General features: G+C 34.1%; 1 protein-coding gene across 2 annotated transcripts in view; it reads left to right on the top strand.

Annotated features, from left to right (window-relative positions):
• CDH19 (cadherin 19) overlaps positions 1–25,858 on the top strand; it is a 74,739-nt gene that overhangs the window by 22,029 nt on the left and 26,852 nt on the right. For both annotated transcript variants that reach the window (XM_020915395.2, XM_070452931.1), the window contains exons 2-8: positions 1,094–1,394; positions 4,674–4,968; positions 11,083–11,202; positions 13,966–14,130; positions 16,471–16,652; positions 17,414–17,667; positions 22,948–23,069. In XM_020915395.2, the coding sequence (XP_020771054.2) occupies positions 1,200–1,394; positions 4,674–4,968; positions 11,083–11,202; positions 13,966–14,130; positions 16,471–16,652; positions 17,414–17,667; positions 22,948–23,069 (1,333 nt within the window). In that variant the 5' untranslated portion in view covers positions 1,094–1,199. The remainder of the gene's footprint in view (positions 1–1,093; positions 1,395–4,673; positions 4,969–11,082; positions 11,203–13,965; positions 14,131–16,470; positions 16,653–17,413; positions 17,668–22,947; positions 23,070–25,858) is intronic.

The following is a 25,858-nucleotide window of genomic DNA, read 5'->3' as shown; positions in this document are numbered from 1 at the left end:
AAATTGAAAAGTCCCTAGCTTGTTTTTTTTTTTGTCTTAATATTTAAATACTGAAAGATACCTTTCATCTCCATTTTACTTATTATGAACATTCAGCCATGTTACCCAAGCACTGTAATTTTTATTTTATTTTCTATAAATGGCTTTGTTTCTTAGTTAAGATAAAAAAACATTTCTTTGGTATATATTTGCAATATAAAAATATCTTAGAGTTTCTATTCACAAAGTGTTTCATAACATCAGTATTATGAATTAGTATAAAATTTTAAGTCCCTCAGATCTTAAGTTGAATTTTCTTTTTTTTAAATATTTAATTAGCTATGTAAAGTAACATAATTTGAGAAACTGAATGAGAACATATTTCTATTGAAAAGGAGAAGAAATGTCACATTATCGCCTGGTTTGATAGTTGATTTAATGGAATAGCTTGAGTTTTACTGAAATAGAAGTAAGCAGGTTTAACTTTTAAAAACATATCAGTGGCAGTTATCAGTCAAGGAGATTTTTAGGGCAAATTTCCACCTTCAGGCAGATTTATGACAATAACTAAGCAGAAATTTGTAATTGTTCTGTTCAAATTATTGCTACAAAATATGATTAACTAGCTTACCTGGAAAATAAATGCATATTTTTTCCCATTTTTACAGATGCAAAAGTTGTATCATGCCTTCAATAATTCTGTGAGAAAGTGTGTGTGTGTGTGTGTGTGTGTGTGTGTGTGTGTGTGTGTGTGTTTTAGGCGATTCAGAAGAATTTATTTATTTATTTATTTATTTTAATTGGAAGCTAATTACTTTGCAATATTGTAGTGGTTTTTGCCATACATTGACATGAATCAGCCATGGGTGTAAACGTATTCCCCATCCCAGTCCCTCCTCCCGCCTCCCTCCCCATCCGATCCCTCTGGGTCTTCCCAGTGCACCAGCCCCGAGCACTTGTCTCATGCATCGAACCTGGACTGGCGATCTGTTTCACATATGATAATATACATGTTTCAATGCTATCCTCTTGGATCATCCCACCCTCGCCTTCTCCCACAAAGTCAAAGTGTTATTTTTTAAATGTCAAAATATTGTTTTATTCTGTTCTCTAGGAATATGAAAGATACGTAAGAGTTGAAAATATTACAAGGGAGCTTATGAGTTTTGTTTGCAGCACACTGTTTCCTCTGAAGAGTACCAGTTGAAATCCAGAGAAAAATGAATTGTTGGTTATTGCTGCCTTTTATGTTGGGAATTCCTCTCCTATGGCCTTGCATTATAGCAGCAGAAAACTCTAAAACAGAGGAAGTGAGGCACCCAGCGGGATCTCATTTGAGAATCAGGCGTGGCTGGATGTGGAACCAGTTTTTTGTACCAGAGGAAATGAATAAGACCAGACATCACATTGGCCAGGTACTGATTTTCTGAAAGTGCTACTGGAAATAACCTTGTAAATCTAATCGAATGAGTTGAGGAAGCTTCCGTATTTGATGAATTTTTCATCTTCTCAGTGGAACTATTAGAAGGGCTCAAACAACAGCATACTGATTTTTTCATATTTGCAAACACCTGAAATATTCACAGAACTTGAAGAAGAGGGAAAGCTCTGCTTTTCAAATTCCACTTTAGTCTCTCATGTGAAAATGCAGCATTTATCAACATCTGGAAATCTGATGGTGTTATTTTTGGTAATGGATCAAAGCAACAGTAATATTTACCGACAGTATTTAGCAGAATTTTCCATTATGCTAAGTGGGTGTTGATTTACCCCTCATTAAATTTTAATGAAATAGATTAATACCAAATCCTTTTACAGTCAGGTAGCTTCAAGAACCTACACATTCATTTGATTAGTGAAGTTGAAGTAAAACCAATAATTATTTCACTTCTCTCTATAAAAACATTTTAAGAAAATGTCATTAATGACACAAAACATTTCCTACTTATGTTTTCAGTTTTTATTCTTATTTAATTTTCTTTAAACAGAGGTAATTATAATATCATGTCCTTCTTCTCTGTAAGGCTCTTTCTCTGGATGAATGAACTGAAATAAGTTTAACCGCTAATTAACTAGCACTAAAATTTAATTGGGCCCAAAGGGTGAAGCACTCAAAATTCATTAACTCCCTCCTTCTCACCCTTTCAAGAGAGCTTCTGTGTTAGTGTGTTCTCTGGATTCCGCACGAGTTCATCTAGCCTTCAGCCAAATATATGAGTACATTCAACCAATGACCTCGGCTAGGATTTTAGGCTGATTTCAGTCATTGCTGTGTGTGTGTGTACCTGCTATAAGTAATATTTCTCATGCCTTTTTTGACTTTTAGTGGTAAGGCTCTAAGGGAAGTGCATCAATGCAATCAGAATGAGGACTAGTGATGTGATTAATTCACATTTTCTTGTTTCTTTTTTTTTTTTTTGCTCACTACAGATAACTTCCATTTCCTCCTTTCATATAGCATTTAGCTTTGTTTTTCATTCTGTAAAAATATTTATGAAAATATTCTAACAGATATCTTTCCTCTAAACAACCTCATTAGGCTTAAACAACATACAGGCAACTGTTTAAAAGAAAGTAATAGTGAATATTTACATGTTTGTAGTGACAGAGCTGGTAAAAAGACAATGTAGCTGACATGTCCAAAATCACTTTCTTTTTGATCAATTTTTTAAAAGGGGTTAAAATTTGGAAGCACAATTAAGGAAAGATTCAGTCATATTGATTTGCCAAATTGATAGTAAATACATAATTGAAAAAAATGATTTTGAATGGAAATATAGAAAATGCATAACCATGAAATTGAAATGTTTAACTTAAGCATTTTGTGACATAAATAGAAAGATGTTGAAATTATTGTTTTTATTTTAATTAAATCTGAATCCTAAAAAGATCAAGCTCACTGATCTATGGCAATTAAACTGAATATACTTGAAATGCATTTATTCATGACTAAATCTGACTTTCCTTCATCCTGGTATTCGAACTACATTGAAATGATATTGGAAACCAGGGGCTGTAATTCTTCTCATTTCTAATACTTATTTTAGAAAATACATTTGTTTTCCTTAATTTCTTATCATTAGGGCATGTGGACTTCACTTTTATGAATAATTAAGGACTTTCAAAATTTAAGAGCTGTAATTCTTTTTTCATTATTTCCAATTTGTTCCTTTTATTGTAAAACAGTGATTCAAGACAACACTATAATTATTAAATTATTCATTTTGATATCTTGAGTTATTCTCCTCACATAGAAAAATGTATTAATTAGTCCAGAATAATGATACATTGTACCTTGAGCTGTCAGAAAAATTATGAAATTAAACTTGTGTCTATTGGTTAAATGTGTAAATTTTCAGAGAAGCTCTTACTTTGAAGAAGGGCATATTCATAAATAGTGTTCCCCAGTTGGCACAGTGGTAAAGAATCCACCTGCCAATACAGTAGATATGAGTTCGATCCCTGGGTCAGGAAGATCCCTTGGAGGAGGAAATAGCAAACCACACCAGTATTCTTGCCTGGAAAACTCCATGTACAGAGGAGAACATGCACACATCTGTATTCTTGCCTGGAATAACATGGACAGAGGAACCTGGTGGGCTATATTCCATGAGATCACAAGGAGTTATACATGACTGAGCACACACACACATTCATAAATTGGAATATGAATAAGGAATCAAGAAAACCATGGATTCACGATAATTAGGAGGTTACTCTCTAATGCTTCTTTTCTTTATGTAAAATAAGTTAGATATGAAAAATCATGTAGTATTATCTATATCATAACCCTTTTTAATGTATAAAATTCAAAATTCCATTAGCACTATGATGAATAAGCTATTTAGTGAGAGCCAAAGAATAGGTATATTTGAGAATTAAGTGGACTATATTGGAAAGAAAGAATTAGATCTAATTTGGCTAAAATTTGAGGACTAAAAGACCATGTAACATAGTGGTTTCTAAGAGGGGAGGAGCTATGTAGGCAAGGGTCTGGGGTCAAACAGGGCTTTGGTCCAAATCATAATTCAACCCCCAAACCATACAGCTCTGTGAAAGTTTTTACATTTTTAAATCTCACTTCTCTTCTCTATTCAAAGAATTTATTAAGTCAACAATATGTATTACACAATATTAGTATGAGGATTAATTGAAAAAACTAATATAAAGTAATTTTCAGATTTTATGGATGACTGAGATTATTATCATAGTCTCAACATGCTCCCTAATTTTCTTACTAATATTTCCATGTCTTCTATGTGTTTTTAGCCTAGAGATAGAACATCACTATTTAAATTTATGTAAGTCATTATCTCTTTAACTGTCTCTAGATCCGGATCTAATATAAATATTTGAGAGCATGATTTTAATGACTAAAAATGTAATCATCTGAGTAAACATGAACCAACTGTGTTGTGCATAATGTGTAAAAGAGACTTTGTTTTTCAATCTTTATCATTTCTAATTGGAATCATCTATTTAGAGTAATAAAATTTGTATAGTGATTTACAGTGAAAATTCAGAGTCATCTGCCTGGTAATAGGTTTTAATCTTAAACTTAACATTTCACCTCATTTAATAGAATATGGGAATTATATGAAATTATTAGTTTGGAGAATAATTAGCAAACATGAAAATGAAAAAAAATATTTTAACATATCTGGACAATAAACCATCTCTCTTTGCACTTGCAGCTAAGATCTGATTTAGACAATGGAAACAACTCTTTCCAGTACAAGCTTTTGGGAGTTGGAGCTGGAAGTATTTTTGTCATTGATGAAAGAACAGGTGACATATATGCTGAACAGAAGCTTGATAGGGAGGAACGGTCCCTCTACACTCTCAGAGCCCAGGTAATCGACACCAATACTGGAAGGGCTGTGGAACCTGAGTCTGAGTTTGTCATCAGAGTGTCGGATATCAATGACAATGAACCAAAATTCCTAGATGAACCTTATGAGGCCATTGTACCAGAGATGTCTCCAGAAGGTATTGCATATTAATTTACATCAAAGATGTACCTGTTAACAATGAAAACAGATTTAAAATTTCAAGCATATGTTTTGAACATGAATTATTTAAAGTTCTACCTGGGTACTTCCTTCTGCAAATCTGTTAAGTAAAATATTTGAAAATTTTGACTATACACTAAAATTTTATAAACAATGATGCTATTTATTAATAGGTAATTTGTCTTGTTAAAATATAATTTCAGTCTTCAATAAAAAAAGGTTAAACATGTTTGAGTGATACATGAAATTATTTAACTTGTTCACTTATTAGTTTCTTCCATATAAGAATTTACTTTCCAAAATAAACTATACTTTTGCATCTCAAAAAAACATATAAGATCATCTCCATTTAAAAATAAGAGAAACAATTTTATAAGGCAAAAAAACCCTATATTTATCCAAACAATTGATCATGAAAACTAAAAGCAAAACATTTGAAGATCTCTGTGTAGCCACATCCATTTTTAATTTCTTTTTCAAACCCAATATCACTTTAATAAATACTTTAAGTATAAATACTTGTAAAGGAGAATGCTTTCCATAAGATATAATAATTGACTGCCTTGGAAATCAGAATTGTTTCCAATAGGGGGAAAATTATCGTACAATCATACAAAGCTATCTGCTCTTCCTTTGCTAGAAAATTGTAATAAAACAACAAATAGTATATAAATTTTAATTCATAAAATGTATTTAATTGTGATAAACTTGAATTTATTTAAGTGTGATTTATTAATGATGATTTTTAAATTATGTTATGGTGCTTTAAAACTGCCTTATCTGAACATTTGATTCATTATCCAGCATGTCTAAAAATGTAGATTCCGTAATATACTGTCTTGATTCTTCACCTTTTAACAACTAGTGATTTAAAGACCTATTTCTACATGTATTCAGAACATAGATTTTTTAACAACAGCATAAACAAATTTAGCTGTGTAATATACATCAAGGCCAATTATCCTTAGATACAAATGATGAATTAATATTGTCCTGTCTGATCACTAGGCAGTGATATATTTCTTTTTCTCCTTCCATCCTTATCCTCCTCCTCCTCCTTTTCCTCCTAGCTCTTTTCTTTTCCTTCTTCAACAAACATATATTATAGATCTAACATGTTCTAGGAATTTTTTGTGAGACTGGGGATTCGGTTGTAAAGGAAATATATGAAGTAATTGCTAGTTAAAAGAGCTTATATTTTAGTTATAGTGCACAAACTGTAAGCAACTATTTTAAAGAAGCCAGGTAATATTCGACCTTATATGTTATTAAACTGTTAAGTATGAGAAAATATGATGATGGCTAATTGACTGGACAAAGTGGAGTCATTTACGAGGTAATATTTAAAGAAAATGATCCAAAGAGGCCAGCCATGCCATGTTCTGGGAAAAAAATTCCCATGGCACAGTGAGGAGAACTGCAGAGGGCATGGCAATGGATGAGATCTCCTTGTTGAAGAATGTAGGTAGGGAAAAGGAAAACATCGGGGTGACAGAACTGCTAGATAGAAAGGAGTTGACTGGTGAAGATGAATCAGTGGAATTGGACAGTCCTCTAAGAAAAGAAGGACATGAGAAGCGATGTTGCAAAAGAAGAGATCCTCCAACTGCATGGAAGCTGCTGTGAGGTTGCATAAAACCAGAGAGAAGAGTGATTTTTTTCCAAGCATTTGTACAAGTTTACATGTAAATTTACATACATAAACTAAGTTTTTGTAAGACGATATGTCTGATAAAGCGGGCAAAGTCAAATATCATCTTAAATTTATTTCCGTAAAGTCCTTTGTAAAAACTATCTTTAAGATTAAGAGGCTATTCAGAACAACAAAGTTGATTTAAATTTTACATATTTGAGAAAATATCTCAAGGATAATATAGGAAAACAACATCAACTGTCAATGTAATGGATAGAATGCAGACATTCTATATTATATATTTTGTTGTTATAAACTGTGCTTCCCAGGGGGCGCTAGTGGAAAAGGAGCTTCCTGCCAATGCTGGAGACATAAGAGACATAGGTTATTATATTACATGCTATGCTGTAAGTTTATTAAAGGAAGAAGTAAACTGAAAATTGCTCTTAATAAAATCTCAGAAAATGATTTTTTATAATTATACTTTCTTCGTTTAACAAGATCGATAAAAATTGATTTAAGAGATCTTTAGACTTCAAGAGTCCAATCATTGGCTCTTTGCATTTACAAATAGTTTGGTCATCTGTGACCAAGCTATGGTGACAACTCAAAAATTCAGTGACCTTTGGCTCTTTCAGTCACCAAGCGAAGGTTGTCCGTCTCTCTGTTATACTTTCCTTGCTAATTGAACTTCAAGAATCAATTTAAGTTTTCAAGTGTTGCCATAAATTTCCCAATTCTAATTATAGGATGGTGTCATAAGATAGAATAATAGGAGTTAAGGGTGAGAAAATTCAGTGTACACATATACAGGTTTTGGGTTATTGCTCCTTCCCTTAGCATAAAATTTTCATGATCATTCTGCATTGTCACAGTGATTCTAAGCAGGTGATCAGCTATCCAGTTCTACCAAGGACCACCTTAGTCAAACATATATATATATATATATATATATATATATATATATATATATATATGCAACTTGTACTGGAAGCATTTGTCCCTGATTTTTAATTTAAAAAAATATTAATTCTTGCATTACAATAAACCAGAGTGAATTTTGTAGACATCTACCGTTTTACTTCCAGTTTCTTTCATGATGTCTGAGACATACAGGCAGTGAATGCAGTTCTTTTTAAGACATGATTAAATTGAATGGGGGCTATGTGATAAAACACCATTAATCTAAGAAACTGATCAAATTATGCAAATGTGGATGAAGGATATCCTGATGATATACTTCAGGTTAAAATAGCCTGTATAAGATAACTTTCATTAATGTACATATAGGTCATTTATCCTTTTGAAATATATTTATTTCTAATATAATTTAGAGAGAATTTAATTTTTCACCTATTAATGTTGTCGAGTCAACATTATCAGTTTTAGTGACAGTACATTAAAATGTTGATAAAATGAATAAATTGAGGCTAAAAAGGTTAGATTATATATATGACATATACTATGCTTCATACACTGATAGAGTGAGTAATACACATTAAAGATGATACTCAACCACCAAGTGTCTGTTATCTATCTTTACTGGTAATACAAGGAAATGGGCACTTTAAACAATCATTGATTATTTCCATGAAAGACACATCATTGGCTTCATGGTGATTTTGTCAACTTTCTGTGTACTGCATAACATTGCTGACTGTGAGATCTTCATGACCCAGATAACCATGATCGTGTGATCACTCAACTAGAGCCAGACATCCTGGAATGCAAAGTCAGTTGGCCTTAGGAAGCATCACTATGAACACAGCTAGTAGAGGGATGGAATTCCAGTAGATCTATTTCAAATCCTAAAAGATGATTCTGTGAAAGTGCTGCACTGAATAGGCCAGCAAATCTGGAAAATGTACCAGTGGCCACAGAACTGGAAAAGGTCAGTTTTCACTCCAATCCCAAAGAAAGGCAATGCTAAAGAATGTTCAAACCACTACACAATTGCACTCATCTCACTCACTAGCAAAGTAATGCTCAAAATTCTCCAAGCCAGGATACAACAGAATGTGAGCCATCAGCTTCCAGATGTTCAAGCTGGATTTAGAAAAGGCAGAGGAACCAGAGATAAAATTGCCAACATCCATTGGTCATCGCAAGGGCAAGAGAGTTCCAGAAAAACATCTACTTTTGCTTTATTGATTACACCAAAACCTTATACTGTGTGGATCACAACAAACTGTGGAAAATTCTACAAGAGATGGGAATACCAGACCACCTTACCTGCCTCTTGAGAAATCTGTATGCAGGTCAAGAAGCAACAGTTAGAATAGGACATGGAACAACAGACTGGTTCCAAATAGGGAAAGGAGTATGTCAAGGCTGTATATTGTCACCCTTATTTAACTTACTGCAGAGTACATCATGCAAAATGCTGGGCTGGATGAAGCACAAGCTGGAGTCAAGATTGCCGGGAGAAATATCAATAACCTCAGATATGCAGATGACGCCACCCTATGGCAGAAAGTGAAGAGGAACTAAAAAGCCTCTTAATGACAGTGAAAGAGGAGAGTGAAAAAATTGGCTTAAAGCTCAACATTCAGCAAACTAAGATCATGGCATCTGGTCCCATCACCTCATGGAAAATAGATGGGGAGACAGTGGAAACAGTGTCAGACTTTATTTTTGGGGGCTCCAAAATCACTGCAGATGGTGACTACAGCCATGAAATTAAAAGACGCTTGCTCTTTGGAAGAAAAGTTATGACCAACCTAGAAAGCATGTTAAAAAGCAGAGACATCACTTTGCCAGCAAAGGTCTGGCTAGTTAAAGCTATAGTTTTTCCAGTAGTCATGTATGGATGTGCGAGTTGAACTATAAAGAAAGCTGAGTGCCGAAGAATTGATGCTTTTGAACTGTGATGTTGGAGAAGACTCTTGAGAGTCCCTTGGACAGCAAGGAGATTCAACCAGCCAATTCTAAAGGAGATCAGTCCTGAATATTCATTGAAGGACTGATGCTGAAGCTGAAGCTGCAATACTTTGGCCACCTGATGTGAAGAACTGACTCATTGAAGAGACTCTGATGCTGGGGAAGATTGAAGGCAGGAGGAGAAGGGGACGACAGAGGATAAGACGGTTGGATGGCATCATCGACATGATGGACATAAGTTTGAGTAAGCTCTGGGAGTTGGTGATGGACAGGAAAGTCTGGCGAGGGGTAGTCCATGGGTCTCAAGCAGTTGGACATGACTGAACGACTGAACTGAACTGAGAGTCAATGTACAGTTTCTCTTATACATGACAAGTCCTCACAAATAATATAAATATACAAAATATTATCAAATAATTTGTATTTCTTAATTGCTTTGATGCTTATTTATTATTACTGCTATGTTACTTTACTATTTTTGAAGATTTCTACAATTTTTAAATTACTGATTAAGAATGTATACAGGCTTACTTCTCTCTACTGACTTTTTTTAGAAAACACATTTATAAAGTATTTAGAGGTTTTAAAGTTGATTAATCTGTATTTAATGAAATGTTATGCCAATAAAACTGAAACAGGAGAAAAGAAAGACAGAAACTGAAGAAAATAAAATTAGATAATTAGAGCGATGTTAGAATTGACCATTCCTAAATTCCTTCTAAGTTTTATAGCTATTTACAAATTATGAGTAAGGATAAAGCAAGACTTTATGGAATTAATTTTAAAAGTTCTGCCTCAAATTTGTGTCATTAATTTATTTTAAATTTATTGTTTTCATGGTAAAAACACAGAACATAGTGCTTCAAAAATGTGTGTTTCCAACAAGACTCATAATGCTAGATTCCATATTTACAAAAAATCATTAGAAAGCACAATTAAATAAATATATTTAAATTAACCATTGATTTTAAACATACAAATATTTATTTCCCATGATTTTATTGATTGTTACTAAATTGGATTAAGAATGCTTACCTTATCAAGCTGGTAGATTTTTACATTGCACTATAAAAAAAATTCATTAAAGTAGGCATTTTGTTGAAGGGAATATTAGCCAAATAATTTTGCTTATTTTCAGCTTGACACTGTCAAGATCATTTTAATAATCTTTATTAATATATTTATTAAATTCTATAATTTTTTGCAGAACTGGTTACAATATGGTTTTTGAAAAAAAACTGCTTTTAAATTTCCCTTTGATTACTCCACTAATAAAACATCTTTGAATAATCCTCAATTATATATTTTAGTGGGCTACTTAATATTTAGGTTGCATTAGATCATGGATCTACACATTTAAAATTCTATATTGTATTTGGGAATAAGGGCTATTTTTTATAGTTATATTTTCTTGTCTAAACAAAAATATATTTGTTTCATAATCCAGAAAAAGGAGGGCTAGTCTTTTGTTGCATATCATCATCTTGCTTGCTAAAGAAAGAATATCTTAGAGAACTAGGATCCATTTTCAAAAAGACCAGAGGCTTAATTTCTTATAACTATTCATGTTCTCTTCAGGAACATTAGTCATCCAGGTGACGGCAAGTGACGCTGATGATCCTTCAAGTGGAAATAACGCTCGTCTCGTGTACAGCTTACTACAAGGTCAACCATATTTCTCCATTGAACCAACAACAGGTATTCCTGAATGAAATAACATGCAATTCAACACGATTCTAAGTTGGCAAACATCAGAGCAAAAATTCCCTGCATACAAATGTGTTGTAAAGTGGACCAAATGTTTCCATAAACAAGGAGGTTGTAATGTAATCGTAAGCATTTAATTATTTTTAATTTTTAGCTGATTTTTCTAAGGTTGGGAGATTAGGTTTTTCACATCCATACCACAAATTATTTGTGTATGGGTTATAAAGCATATCTAAGGTTTATTACAATTTAAAAATATGGGGAAAAGACATTTACAAACAATTGACAAAAAGTTGATACACAGAAAGCCTGCAAGCATATTAAAATTGTGCAACCTTATTAGTCATCATGGAAATGCAAATTAAAATCACAGAGTACCACCTGTACACCCAGCCAGAGTGAGGTTAATCCTGACTTTATGGCTGGGTGTGGGAACTTAAAATTAATAGCTCTGTGTTTTATGTACTTCTGATTTACATGAATATAGCATTTGGTTTTCCTATCCTTGCTTTTTCAATTTCTGTTAATCAATTGAATACTTTACAAAATAAATAAAGCAAAAATCTCTCTCTTTATATCTATTAAACACATAAGAATTATATAACATTGGTTCATTCAACAAATATGACTTCTTAGGTCACTTCAAAGATTAGGTCCACATAAATATACTTATGGTATCTAAAGATGAAAAAAAGAAGTACCTAACTAACCACCCATAAATGTGGCAAGTGCCAAAAGCAGTAAAATTCTATGGTTGTTAATGAGACAATTATTATATCCATATTGATGACAAGAAAAGCTTTAAGCAATTAAAGTATGTGTTGGGTCTTTAAGCATTCTTTATTGATTCATTCATTTAGCAAATATTAAATGTCTTAGCCTTTATCAATCAGGTGTCTTGTGAGAATCAGAGTCTGAAAAATATGATTTGAGTGACTATATTCTTAATTCTCCCAGAATAATACCTAGTTTCTATTATCCTGAATGTATAAGTTAAAGTTATTTTAATACATGCAGTGAATGGATGCCTTAAGACATTAGGTTTTCATTCTCTTACACGATCTTGGTTGAGAAGGGCCAAATATGCAACAGGTGTTGTGTTTACAACATACTACATTTACAGCCGTACAACACTGCAATATTAAAAAAAAGAATAAAGGAAACAACAGGAATTCTTTTTTTCTTGGAACTTAAATATAAATATTAAGCATTTGCATATTGATAAATACATGCATACAGTTTGTGTATATCATGAAGTAAAATAAACAAGGTTCAATAGAAGAAAGTGAGCACTATTTCATTTTGTCTGGCAAGGCAGAATACACTGAAAACAGGATGCTGAGCTGAGGGAGGAGTGGAAGGCATTCCAGGTTGTGGGAAATCCCTGAGAAGGGGAACTGTTGAAGCTCTCAGACTACCCAGGCCCCAGGGTGAGGAAATACAAGGGCAGGAAGACAGAAAGTGGGTTGTCTGTGACGTAGGCATGTGCTGGGGGGCACTCGACCTTCTCAGCCATTTCTAGCGTTGTCTTTCCCCCCTAGTCCTCACTGGCTTCTGAAATATTATATATTGAGAAAATTTGCTAAAGCAATTTATTTCATTAGCAGAGGAGCCGTAGAGTGAGCAGCAAGGCAGTTGAAAGCCAAAACACAGGAGAGTTAAATTTTGGAGTGTGTAAGAGGATCTAGGAATATATTTAAATTTGTTCATTCTAAAGATGAGAAGAAAAGAAAATGAAGTAGGCAATGTTAGCTGAAGCCTCTACACATGGGAAGTGAAGGCCTTTGTGTTTCTCTCAGTCTCCACACCTTTGAATATATAATTCAAAAACTCTAATACTATTCACCTTTGCTAACATCAAATACAATTCTCCGTTGAGTCACACCTAGGGAAGACAGTAGCAGCACCTGTTTCATAATATTCTATGGTTTCCATATTGATTACACATACTAGAATACAATTGTGAAACACCAGTCCACAGTTAAAATATCATCGTAGTGAAGTCCAATTTATCCTTCTTTTATTTTTGTTCAGGTATCACAGTTTTTAATCAATGCCCAGACATTGTTGAAGATTAGCCATTCTCTTTCTTATATTTGTATTATGTGTTCCCCAAATCTTTATGATTGCATTTCGCCCACTTATTCACCACCTTAAGTTTCTCCTAGGTTTTTTTAACGATGATTAACTTTTTAATAAATAATTTTATAGAAAATGCACACTTAATACAACAATTTCATGGTCCAGTGTGGGTTTGAATATCTCTGTTGGTAGATTATGAGTAACTGTGAATTGAAGATCAGCCCTTCTTCATAAGTTATGACTCAAAATAAATTTTAAATTACAGGTGTACAGTATTTTTGCATAAATTTAGAATTTTAATTTACACACATATCCATAATAAACCAACTTCTTCCAAGCTTAGGGGAACAGTTAATTGTAGCACCCTAGTTTTAGGTCAGAGAAGCAAAGCAGAAAAATAAGACTTTCTTCTTCTCTCCCTGTGGTTTATGTTAACATAGTATTTTACTAAGGATTTACTACTATTAATATTGTGATGACTACTCTAAACTCTAGGCAGAGTTGGTGATTAGTTTATTGTCATATTTTTATCTCCAGGGCAGCATCTGGCACATTGTAATGATTCAAAATGTGTCAAACAAGTGATCTTATGTTTAAATTCTTAAGAAATTAACTAGGAAGATGTCATGGTTAATCATGAAATAGTAATTGTAGTTTGTTACATTTTTAAAGGAAAAATAAGAATATCTTCTAAAATGGATAGAGAACTGCAAGATGAGTATTGGGTGATTATTCAAGCCAAAGACATGATTGGTCTGCCTGGAGCACTGTCTGGAACAGCAAGTGTATTAGTCAAACTTTCTGATGTCAATGACAATAAACCCATATTTAAAGACAGTAAGTAAGAAGTACCCTAACAAATGATTTTTGAAAGTATGGGAAACAGCATAGACTAAGTCTTGATTTGGCAATGTGTTAAAGCATCTGCTTTCAGATTTAGATAGTGTCACTCTCTTCTTAAGAGTAATGTGTTGGCAATTTTTAATTTGTGCAATCAAGTAAATGATTCTTTTAACTTCCTCACAATGATAGATACACAGTAGCACACTTAAACTCTTACTTCCTGAAAACAGCAAAATATTATTAACTTTAAAGTAACATTTCTCCCACTTAAAAAAAGAGAAAGATCTCACAAGGCAGTCTGTGTAGTGACTCGCAATGTGCTTGCTTCTAAGGAAATCAAGAATCCCTTTAAAGGAAAATTGTATTGAATGTACTCCTTTTTTTAATTCTAAGATTTATTCTTTAGGATATTACCATTCCTGATGATTTTTTACATTTCAGCATGTTACAAATGATATACGAGTGACTAATTTTTAATAAGTTTTATGCAAGTTATTTCTGAAAAGTAAAGAAAGGAAGCTTATTTGGTTTTATTTGTGTCAATATATCTCAAATATAACTGCCATTATTTTTTTTCAATGAAAATAATAGAGTCATCTGACATCAGCATGGTTTTTCACAACCAACTATTGTGGCTCCATCATTTTTTTCTTTATAAAATTATTTTATTGATGTATATTTTGGGCTTCCCTGGTGGCTCAGAAAGTAAAGAATCCACTTGCAATGCAGGAGACCTGAGTTCAATCCCTGAGTTAAGGAAATCCCCTGGAGAAGGGAATGGCTACCCACTCTAGTATTCTGGCCTGGAGAATTCCATGGACAGACAAGCCTGGTGGGTTACAGTCCATGGGGTCACAAAGAGCTGGACATGACTTAGTGACTTTCACTTTCATAATTGATTCACAATGTTGTGTTAATATCTACTATACAGCAGAGTGATTCAGTTATACACATATATACATTCTTTTTCATATTATTTTCCTTTATTATTTATCACAGGGTATTGGATACAGTTCCCTGTGTTCTACAGGAGGACTTGTTTCACCAATCTCTGTATAATAGTTCTCACCTGTTAGTTCTAAACTTCTAATCCGTCCTTTCCCTGACTCCCCATCTCACTTGGCAACCACAATTCTGTTCTCTGTATCAGTAAGTCTGTTTTTGTTTTGTTCAGTTCAATTCAGTTCATTCGCTCAGTCGTGTCCAGATCTTTGCGACCCCATGAATCGCAGCACACCAAGCCTCCCTGTCCATCACCAACTCCTTGAGTTTACCCAAACCCATGCCCATCGAGTTGGTGATGCCATCCAGCCATCTCATCCTCTGTCTTCCCCCTCTCCTCCTGCCCCCAATCCCTCCCAGCATCAGGGTCTTTTCCAATGAGTCAACTCTTTGCATGAGGTGGCCAAAGTATTGGAGTTTCAGCTTCAGCATCAGTCATAAGTTCATTTGTGTCATTTTTTAGATTCCACATATAAGTTATAGCATATGGCATTTGTCTTTCTCTTCCCAACATACTTCACTTAGTATAATAATCTGTAGGTCCATACATGTTGCTGCAGATGTTCTTATTTCATTCTATTTTATGGCTGCATACTTCCGCATCTTTCTATTTCAACTGTGATTAATACAATCCAAGTTCATATTCTCAAAAATCAAACTGCTACACTTAGAACTCAACTATTTGCTTTTAGACTCTACTTTCTTCAATTTGTATTTATATTTATTGGTAATTTTAGGTTTCAGAGAATGCCTGAGTAAAAATGAAAAACTTTTTATCAAATATAATTTGGCATTGTTGAAGGACACAATAGAAAATAAATCCACGAATATTGAGAAGGTATGAGTATGAATGGGCTTCCTTGGTGGCTTAGACAGTAAAGAAGCTGCTTGCAATGCAAGAAACCTGGGTTTCATCCTTGGGTCAGGAAGATCCCCTGGATAAGGGAATGTATACCCATTCTCCCTGGAGAATCCCAAGGACAGAGGAACTTGGCAGGCTATAGCCCATGGGGTCACAAAGAGTTGGACATGATTGACTGACTCACATATACAACACACGAATATGTATAGAAATTTGGAAATTATGTGTAGTGGTGAAAGAACTTTCTAAGATATATTTAAAGAGAAAATAATAAATACTCAAAAAGATATGAGGGAAATGTTTAGACTGCAAAATATAAAGGGAGAGAGAGGTGTATTTAGAATAAGCAATTAGTGAAAAGAGTGGGTATGTTTTTTTCTGACAGTGTGTTAAATAAAGGCAGGGCGCTATATTTGGAAGTTCTTTATGTTAATTATCTGTGCAAAATATCCTGAATTTTGTTTTTGAAGGTTTATATCGCTTGACTGTCTCTGAATCTGCACCTGTTGGGACATCTATAGGAAAAATCATGGCATATGATAGTGACATAGGAGAGAATGCAGAAATGGACTACAGCATCGAAGACGATTCAAGAACATTTGACGTCATTACCAATAACGAAACCCAAGAAGGAATAATTATACTAAAAAAGGTAGGTGCATTAAAGTTGTTTCTTTTGCATAATAATGCAAAATCAAATCAGAAATACATATAATTATTTTGTGTAACCAGTTAGTGTTTGTTTCAATTAAGCAATTAAATTAAGACTCAGTGATTTACAGTTTACAGAACAAAGGAAAGATTTGTGTGCTTTTAAAAAAATTCTAAGATGTTTCATTTTTTAGAATATTAACATATATGATTATTGTCTACATTTTAGCATAAATTACAAATCATACTTTTAAAATAGCTAATTATCAGTTTTGTGCAAGATACTTCTGAATAAATTAAGAAAAAGTTCAGTTATTTATATTTCTAATGATATATTTCAGATATAACTGAGGGTAGAGTTATTACAGAGCTCCTTGAATTACACTGTAGGAGAGGTTTTGAAAAAGATTTTAAAGAGGACAAATTTAAAGATTTTAAGAGGACAAACTTTTCAAAAATATCTTAAATAACAGGAAATTAATTCTCAACTCCCTATTTGTACTCAGAAATGTAGTTTTAAGCCTAAAAGAAACCTGATTATTAACCAAATACATTTTGTAATAGATGTAAATATCAAAATACACATAACATAGGGATTTTCTCCACACCTACTAAGTATTTAATGACAATCTCATAGGGATCCAAGAACATAAGTAGTAAAAACCTAACTGGAAAGCACCTGAAACTTAATTTACCAACAAAACCTTTCTTTTCCCCTAAGTAATTCCTTGGGTTTTCTGTGTATACTGTATTACTTTGCAGAAAGTGAACTTTGAGGACCAGAACCACTATCGTATTAGAGCAAAAGTTAAAAATCCCCAAGTTGATGAGCAACTCAGGGAATACCACACTGAAGCTTCTACCACTGTCATCAAGATCCAGGTGGAAGATGTTGATGAGCCTCCTGTTTTCCTCCTCCAATATTACATCTTTGAAATCTTTGAAGAATGCCCTCACGGATCCTCTGTAGGCACGGTCTCTGCCACTGATCCTGATCAGAGGAAATCTCCTATTGGGTATGTCTGGAAGCCCAGCTTTGCATTGATAAATGAGGGAACACAGATTAGCTTGAAAATAAAATTTTTTATAAGTGGAACAAGGATATATCTAGACCTATATTTCTCTCTATGGTCACATAAAATTTGCAACAGTTTAAAGAAGTCAAACAGGAAACCTCACTATTGGTTAAGATGCAAATTAATAAGCACTTGCAAATATGGACAAGAGAGAGGCAGTGCACTGAAATTCAGTACATTCAACTCTATTAATTGGGATAGAGATGTGAGGGAAAAGAAACCCTTGATTATGCCAAGTGAGAGCAGAAACAAAGTTGATGACAATGTGGTTCATACAAATAGTATTTGATTAAGTTAAAGTAAAAGTCGCTCAGTCATGTCTGACACTTTGCAACCCCATGGACTTTTATACAGTCCATGGAATTCTCCAGGCCAGAATACTGGAGTGGGTAGCTGTTCCCTTCTCCACTGGATCTTCCCAGCCTAGGGGTTGAACCCATGTCTCCTGCATTGTGAGCTGTTCTTTACCAGTTGAGCTACCAGGGAATGATATTCAAAAGTTAACCAAGCTTTTACAAGGTAACTTTAAAGGCATACAAATGAGTCCAATTAGTTAGAAATAAGTTTTTGTGTTGCAGTTAAACTATATTTACCATCCATTAAATTAGTCTGTTACATTCATGCGATACATTTTCTGCCTTTAAAAAAAATTTATTCTCCTTGTAGTTCTCATTAAAGATAAAAGCAAAAGCTGTTATTACATTTGGCTGTTGTCACATTTTTCTTATATATGTTGCATAATATTTCACACATAATCATCTAACTTTAATGCTTGTGTATTATTTTTTTTTAATGCCTCATTTTCAGCTATGTTTTTACTCATCATTATCTCTGATAGCTCAGTTGGTAAAGAATCTGTCTGCAATGAAGGAGACCCTGGTTCGATTCCTAAGTCAAGAAGATCTGCTGGAGGAGGGATAGGCTACCCACTCCAGTATTCTTGAGCTTCCCTGGTGTTTCAGACAGTGAAGAATCCTCCCTCAATGTGGGAGACCTGGGTTTGATCCCTGGGTTAGGAAGATCCCCTGGAGAAGGAAGAAGCTGCCCACTCCAGTATTCTGGCCTGGAGAATCCCATGGACAGAAGAGCCTGGCAGGCTACAGTCCATGGAGTTGCAAAGAGTTTGACATGGACTGAGCAACTTACACTTTCATAAAGCATTCATCATTCATTGCCTTATTTATACAACTGAGATTCAATATTTAAATTGTTTCTACAATATGTAATTATAAATGATGACATAATGAAAACTTTAGTCATGAAAACATTTGTTAAGTTATGTGTTCTTTAGTATTGTCAGAAAAACAAGCAGGTTAACAGACATGCTATTTAAAATTTAAACAGCATACTGTGCTTTGATTATACACACACACACATATATTGGAAGTCTTCCTTGGTGGCTCAGACAATAAAGAATTTGCCTGCAATGCAGGAGACCCAGGTTGGATCCCTGGGTTGGGAAGATCCCCTGGAGAAGGAAATGGCAGCCCACTCCAGTATTCTTGCCTGGAGAATCCCATGGACAGAGGAGTCCGGCAGGCTACAGTCCATGGAGTCACAAAGAGTCCAACACGACTGAACAACTCACACCCACACACATATACTACATATATACTTATATTCATTACTGAATTTACTGCTAATAAATAGGAAATATATCTACATGTTAGAAGGCAGCATTTTGTGATTAGGAGTTACAGTGGTAAACTGGAGCATCGTCTGTCTTAAAAATGTAAAAAACCTTCTTCTTTGTATCAGTTGCCCTTCCAAAGAGCAAAGCAATACGCAGCATCTTAATATATGGAAACCTGTGTAATTCTCTGGACTATAAATATGGAAAATAGATGAACAAGGGAAGGCGGTGGAGGAAAACATGTATTAATAGTTGTTTTAAGGAGTTTAGTGTGTTGGGAGTTAGGGCATCGAAATGATCTGTAATAAAAACTCCATCATAAAGTTATAAGAAACTGCACAAGAAATCTTCCCAAAGTTTTTCATCTTATCCCCATTCTCTATATTACTGCATTGTTTAGATGACAGATAGAAGGAATGAATACTTTTGCCACTACTGTGGATGATTCATTTCTTGGACATTGTTAAAATTTCCTTTCTAACTAAACCTAGAGTCAAATCTTGTAATTTATATATATATATGGGAATGGCAGCAAAATCTTTTCTGTCCTAAAAAGAAGAGCAAGTTAAATTTAAGCAAAAAAAGAAAAAAGAAAGAAAATTAAAAACTTTAGAGCAGAAACAGTGAAATTGAAAATAGAGATATACAATGGAATGATAGCTGGTTCTTCCAAAACACCAGTAGAAATTATCCTTCTAAACAAACTCCCAGGGGGAAAAAGAGAAGAGACAGAAGTTACCATTATCAGAAATGAAGGAGGGAATGCAGTTATTGAACCTGTAGACATTAAACAGTATTATAAGGAGATACTGAGAACAACTCTGTGTCTATGAATTCAGACCAATTCCTTGAAAGAGAAAAACTGCCTGCATTCACAGCAAAAGATAATTAATCTGAGTAGTCAGGCTTGTGGGAAACAGTCTAGCTCACAAGCTGGAAGCAGGTTTGTGTTTCGTTCAAGAATGACAAGGATTTCTTCCATCAGCGGAAGAAGCTGCCTTTAAACATCTTTCACCTGAATCACAGACTTAGAGAACGGACTTGTAGTTGCCAGGGGGAAATCTGGAGGAAAGGGATAGTTAGGGAGTCTGGGATGCACATGTCCACACTGCTATATTTAAAGTGGATAAGCAACAAGGAGCTGCTGTATAGCACCACTGTCCGTGGGGTTCTCCAGGCAAGAATACTGGAGCAGGTTGCCATTTCCGTCCCCAGGGAATCTTCCCAACCCCGGGATTGAACCCAGGTCTCCTGCACTGGAGGCAGATTCTTTACTGCCAGAGCCAGCAGGGAAGCCCCTTAGCACAGGGAACCCTGCTCGATGTTATGTGACAGCCTGTATGGGAGTGGGGTTTGGGGGAGCCAGAGCACATGCATATATATGCCGAGTCGTTTCCCTCTTCACCTGAAATTATCACAACATTCTTTGTTAACTGGCTATACCCCAATACAAAGTTAAAAGTTTAAAAAAAAAAAACACAAATCCTCTATTGTTTGTGTATAAAAGCATACTTAAAAGCATCCTTGAAAGATCTGGTGGAGTTGCACCTACTCGGGAAGATTTAGCCTTTTTATAGGCTTGGCTTTTGTGTGTCTGTTCTTCTTCTGGGAGATGGGAATAGTACTTTTGTAGAGGTCTATGAAGATTAAGAACAGACTATAAAGGCATCCTTATATGCATGGAGAAATCATTTGTTTATATCTTTCTGTCAGGAGCCCTTAGCAGTGAGAAAACACTTAATAACCACATTCTATTCACTCAGCACTTTTAGTGGAATGAAGAGTCTTTAAAAAGGAACTGCAAAGCAAACCAAAGATTAATCTGAACATCTAGACTTTACATTTTAGGCTCTTTAGTCCATGCTCTTTCTAATATATATTACACACTTATTTCTTAAATGGTGAAGTGAAGTGAAAGTTGCTCAGTCATGTCAGACTGTGGTGTTGGAGAAGACTGTTGAGAGCCCCTTGGACTGTAAGGGGATCAAACCAGTCAATCCTAAAGGAAATCAATCCTGAATATTCATTGGAAGGACTGATGCTGAAACTGAAGCACCAATATGTTGGCCACCCGAAACAAAGAGCTGACTCATTAGAAATGACTCTGAAGCTGGGAAAGATTGAAGTCAGGAGAAGGGGACGACAGAGGATAAGATGGTTGGATAGCATCACCGAATTAGTGGACATGAGTTTGAGCAAGCTCTGGGAAATGGTGAAGGACAGGGAAGCCTGGCATGCTGCAGTCCATGGGGTCACAAAGAGTCAGACACAACTGAGCAACTGAACAACAACTGTTTCATTTTGCCAGAAAATCCAAGTAGGAAATGTGACCACTTGTGGATATGTAAGCAAATTGCTTACAAAGATTTAACAATGAGCAGAGTTAAAACTGAATTTCCTTAAAGCTTAATTCTCTGTAGTTTCTATTTTAATTTCCCCCTGAACACCAACCTACAAATTAGTGTGATATTTTTAGGGACCTGTCAATTCAAGATTAAAATATTCTCATCTACTGCCATAGAACATGGAAAACCTCACTGATGTCTCATCAAAGTCTTCAGCAATATATATGCAGTTAGAAGCCATCGTTGAACTCTAGTTATTACTCTTCTTTAATTTTTATTATTAATCATTTGCAAGCAGATAAGACATGCTGAGTATTTCAAAGACTTCTTTCATTGTGGAATTTGAGATAATTTCCCAGGCTTTTGCATGAGAGAATTTTATTATCTGACTTCTTTCCAATAATGACCTAATATGCCTACTATCTTTACTTCCTCTCTTTTAAGATATGTATACACATATAACATATACTTTATTTTTATTAGGGCTTCCCTGGTGGCTCACTTGGTAAAGAATCTGCCTGCAATGCAGGAGACCACCTTCCTGAAGGAGACCAGGATTCAATTCCTGGGTTGGGAAGATCCCCTGGAGAAGGGAGTGGCAACCCACTTCAGTATTCTTACCTGGAAAATCCCATGGACAGAGGAGCCTAGTGGGCTACAGTCCATGGGAGTCACAAGAATCGTACATGACCTAGCAAAAACACTATCAAGTTATTCCCTTTAAACAGAAAAAAAAAAAGAACATTTCTCATATGTCAAAAATCAAGTAATTGTGATGCACAGATTTAGAAAGCAACTATGTGGTACAAGAAGGAGACTCAGCAGCCTACAGTGAGGATTTGTGTTACATTGTCTCAAAGAGGGGAAAAATGTATTACAAGCTTTAATCTTTACCTGCATTTATTTGTACTTCTCTTCATTTTGCAAAAGACATTTTGCCATTTCTTTTTAACCAAGTCATTTACTTGTTAAAATTCTCTCTTGGGAATGAGAGTGAGTGGTGTGTCCAGATTTGGCATGCATCATTTTAAAATTAGACTTTTTCAGATTTTTCTCCTCTGTCTCCATTGAGTTGAATATAAATGTAGAAATTACTTTTTTGAAAATTTTCAGCATTATACTAGCTCTCTAGAATGTAGATTTGATATCCTTTTGCTTAAAAAGGGTGATGTGTAGTCTTTAAAGTATGTTGTACAGAGAAAAATAATACTTTTAAGAAATAATTTGTGTCTGTGTGTGCAGATATTCTATTGCCAGAAGTGAGGTGTTCAGTGTTGATGACAATGGCACAATCTTTACAACTAACCGACTTGATCGAGAGACTAGTGCTTGGTACAACCTAAGTGTTACAGCCACGGAAAAATGTAAGTATTCATTTGAGAACCATATATTGGTTCACTGTATTTTTTTAACACAGTTAACAACCTCTAAACATAGGGACAAAAGGTAGGTTAAAGTGTTGCTGAAATTAGAATTAAATGTTATTTTATATATCAATTCATGCAAGTGTATATAATTTATTATTTAAAAGTTAACAGCTTGTTCATTCTTACCACAGCTTATTTATATACTTACCACAAAATATCTCTATTTTATTATGGCAATACATAATGTTTAATACAAGAAATGAATCATAGGAAATTCAGAAAAACACAAGAAATAAACCCAAGTCACTTGAAATTCTAAAACCTTTAATTAATTACAGGCTCTTACAATACATTTTAAATCAATTTTTTTAAACATTGAATATAAATTTTGCAAGTTATTTTTCAAATTGGACATGTAAAATATTGCCCAGCGAAATATGTTCAAATAAAATTCATGATGTCAGCTGTGCTAATGGTCACGTCTTCAATAATCAGTAGTGACCAGGTATTTTTCCATTTTCAGGTTTCAAAATGTAGATAAAATTATCCAGTTTACCAGTTAATGTCTTCAAAATTTTAATTAATCAGTTATTAAATTAATCAAGCTCAAAAGAATAGAGAGAACACAATGGAAAAGACTATCAAAATCATCACTATTGTAGTCATTGGATTTTGTAAAATACAGTAAAGGATTCAGTTTGTGAATTTGAAATGTATCGGAATTCATCCTTTCCAAACTGATTTTATATAGAATTTTAATAATCATGTTTATCTTCTTGGCTTCCTCTTTTAAAGTCTTTAAACACATATCTTACTCCTTACTTTATTGAGAAGTTTGCTGTTGAGATGCTGGAATGGAAAGCGTCTCTTGTGTATTTTGTTATACACTGAGTGGCTCTTTGGCACCCAGGAAGATTGGGTCTGAGTCTTGAATTTTCTGTTTAACTAAACACTAAATGGATGGGAGCATGTGTTGCAAGGGAATAAATGTCTGCTGCACAGAAGAAATGCTAAAGCTTTTGGTGTCAGAAATCACAAGAATGTTTAGCCTAAAAGCAAGAAGCTTTTATTCACTGGATATTTTGGAGAAAAAAATATATCACTGTTTACAAAACTATTAAAAAAAAGAATTCAAATCAATTCAAAGGATGAGTGAGCATCTTTGAAAAATGTGTTTCTCAATGAAATAGTTTTCAACTGTTAATGTTTTAATGAAATTTATGTAAATAATTTATGTAACTTTATGTAAAAAATTTAAAACATGTTTTAATGAAATTTATGTAAATAATTATCCACTGTAATCTTATTTTATATATAAGGAGAACTTAAGTAAGAATATTTCATTAACTTCTATTAAATTAGAAGTACCATAATTTATGTTATTAAAAAGCAGTGTCTTTAAAATTGATTATGTGTATTCTAAGACACAAATATTGTAAAAAAAATTATAAAACAAAATTTATAAATAAAAGGAGACTAAAAATATGGTTAAGGAAAAAATTCCCAAGAAAACAAACTGAAAATAAACAATATATTTATATTACATGAAATTTATTACTGAGAAGTTAATCACTGTTCCAGAAATAAGTGATTAGAAATGTTATCAAGTTTAGAAATTACATAGTTATTGCTGATCTGTTTCTTGTGCTATAAAATTCATTTTCTTAGAGTAAAAAAAATTATTTTAAACTCATCTTTGAACATATATTTTGTAAAATGTCTGTTTCATTTTAAGGGAACTTGCTTAGCAAGAACTTATGTAACACCAAGCATCCAATTTTCATGTATTTTCCCTCTATCTCTTGATTAATTTTTAATCCACATTATTAAACTCACTTTAGAACAATTTTGGAGAAAATAATTGTAAGTGCCAATTTTTTATGGTAATATTGACATCAAAAATAATTTTTGACCCATTTAAGTCACTTAGGACATATTAATATAAACAAAACACTCAAATAGTGGAAAACAGAGCTTCATATAAAATTGTTACATAAAGCACTTGTTGCATGCATTAACTATCTGGAAGGTTGTGACCTATCAGTTGTGCTGATTATAGGAAAGACATGTTTCAAGTTAACATGTGTTTTCCTGGCAAATGAAGTTCACTGTGTGCTTAGTCTTTTTCCTGGAAAGTTTCCCAAATTAAGCACCAAGCTATTCATCAACATGCCAGCTAAGTGCACTGTCGGGGGAGCTTGTGATTTCCTCAGCTGTGTCTCACCAACAGCAGACATCTAAAGCAATGGACAGACCATTGTTACAGCTCAGTATATTTCGGCAAGCAAAGGAAAATACATCCTCGAGCGAGGAATGAGGGTGGGTCAATCCAAAAGACGCAAAGAGAAGAGAAGCCCCCGGCTCAATTTTGGCTCCTCTTTTTTTAATGCGTTAGCCAGGAGGGCTGTTTGTTTTACCTGGGGTTCTCACTCCAGTCCTGGGACCTTCCTTTGTTCTATTTTCATAGGCTTTTCCCCTTTTTTGTCTTTTAGCCACTGCCATTTTGGACTCATTTTCCCTATTCTAACTACTTAACAGAATAAAACAACTAACTACTTTATTTTTTTTTTCATTTATTTTTTATTAGTTGGAGGCTAATTACTTCACAACATTTCAGTGGGTTTTGTCATACATTGACATGAATCAGCCATGGAGTTACATGTATTCCCCATCCCGATCCCCCCTCCCACCTCCCTCTCCACCCGATCCCTCTGGGTCTTCTCAGTGCACCAGGCCCGAGCACTTGTCTCATGCATCCCACCTGGGCTGGTGATCTGTTTCACCAT

Source organism: Odocoileus virginianus, chromosome 22, assembly GCF_023699985.2.
Source record: "Odocoileus virginianus isolate 20LAN1187 ecotype Illinois chromosome 22, Ovbor_1.2, whole genome shotgun sequence".
Lineage (NCBI taxonomy): Eukaryota > Metazoa > Chordata > Mammalia > Artiodactyla > Cervidae > Odocoileus > Odocoileus virginianus.
Note: the sequence above shows the minus strand (reverse complement) of the source record. Positions and strands in the feature narration are given on the sequence as shown.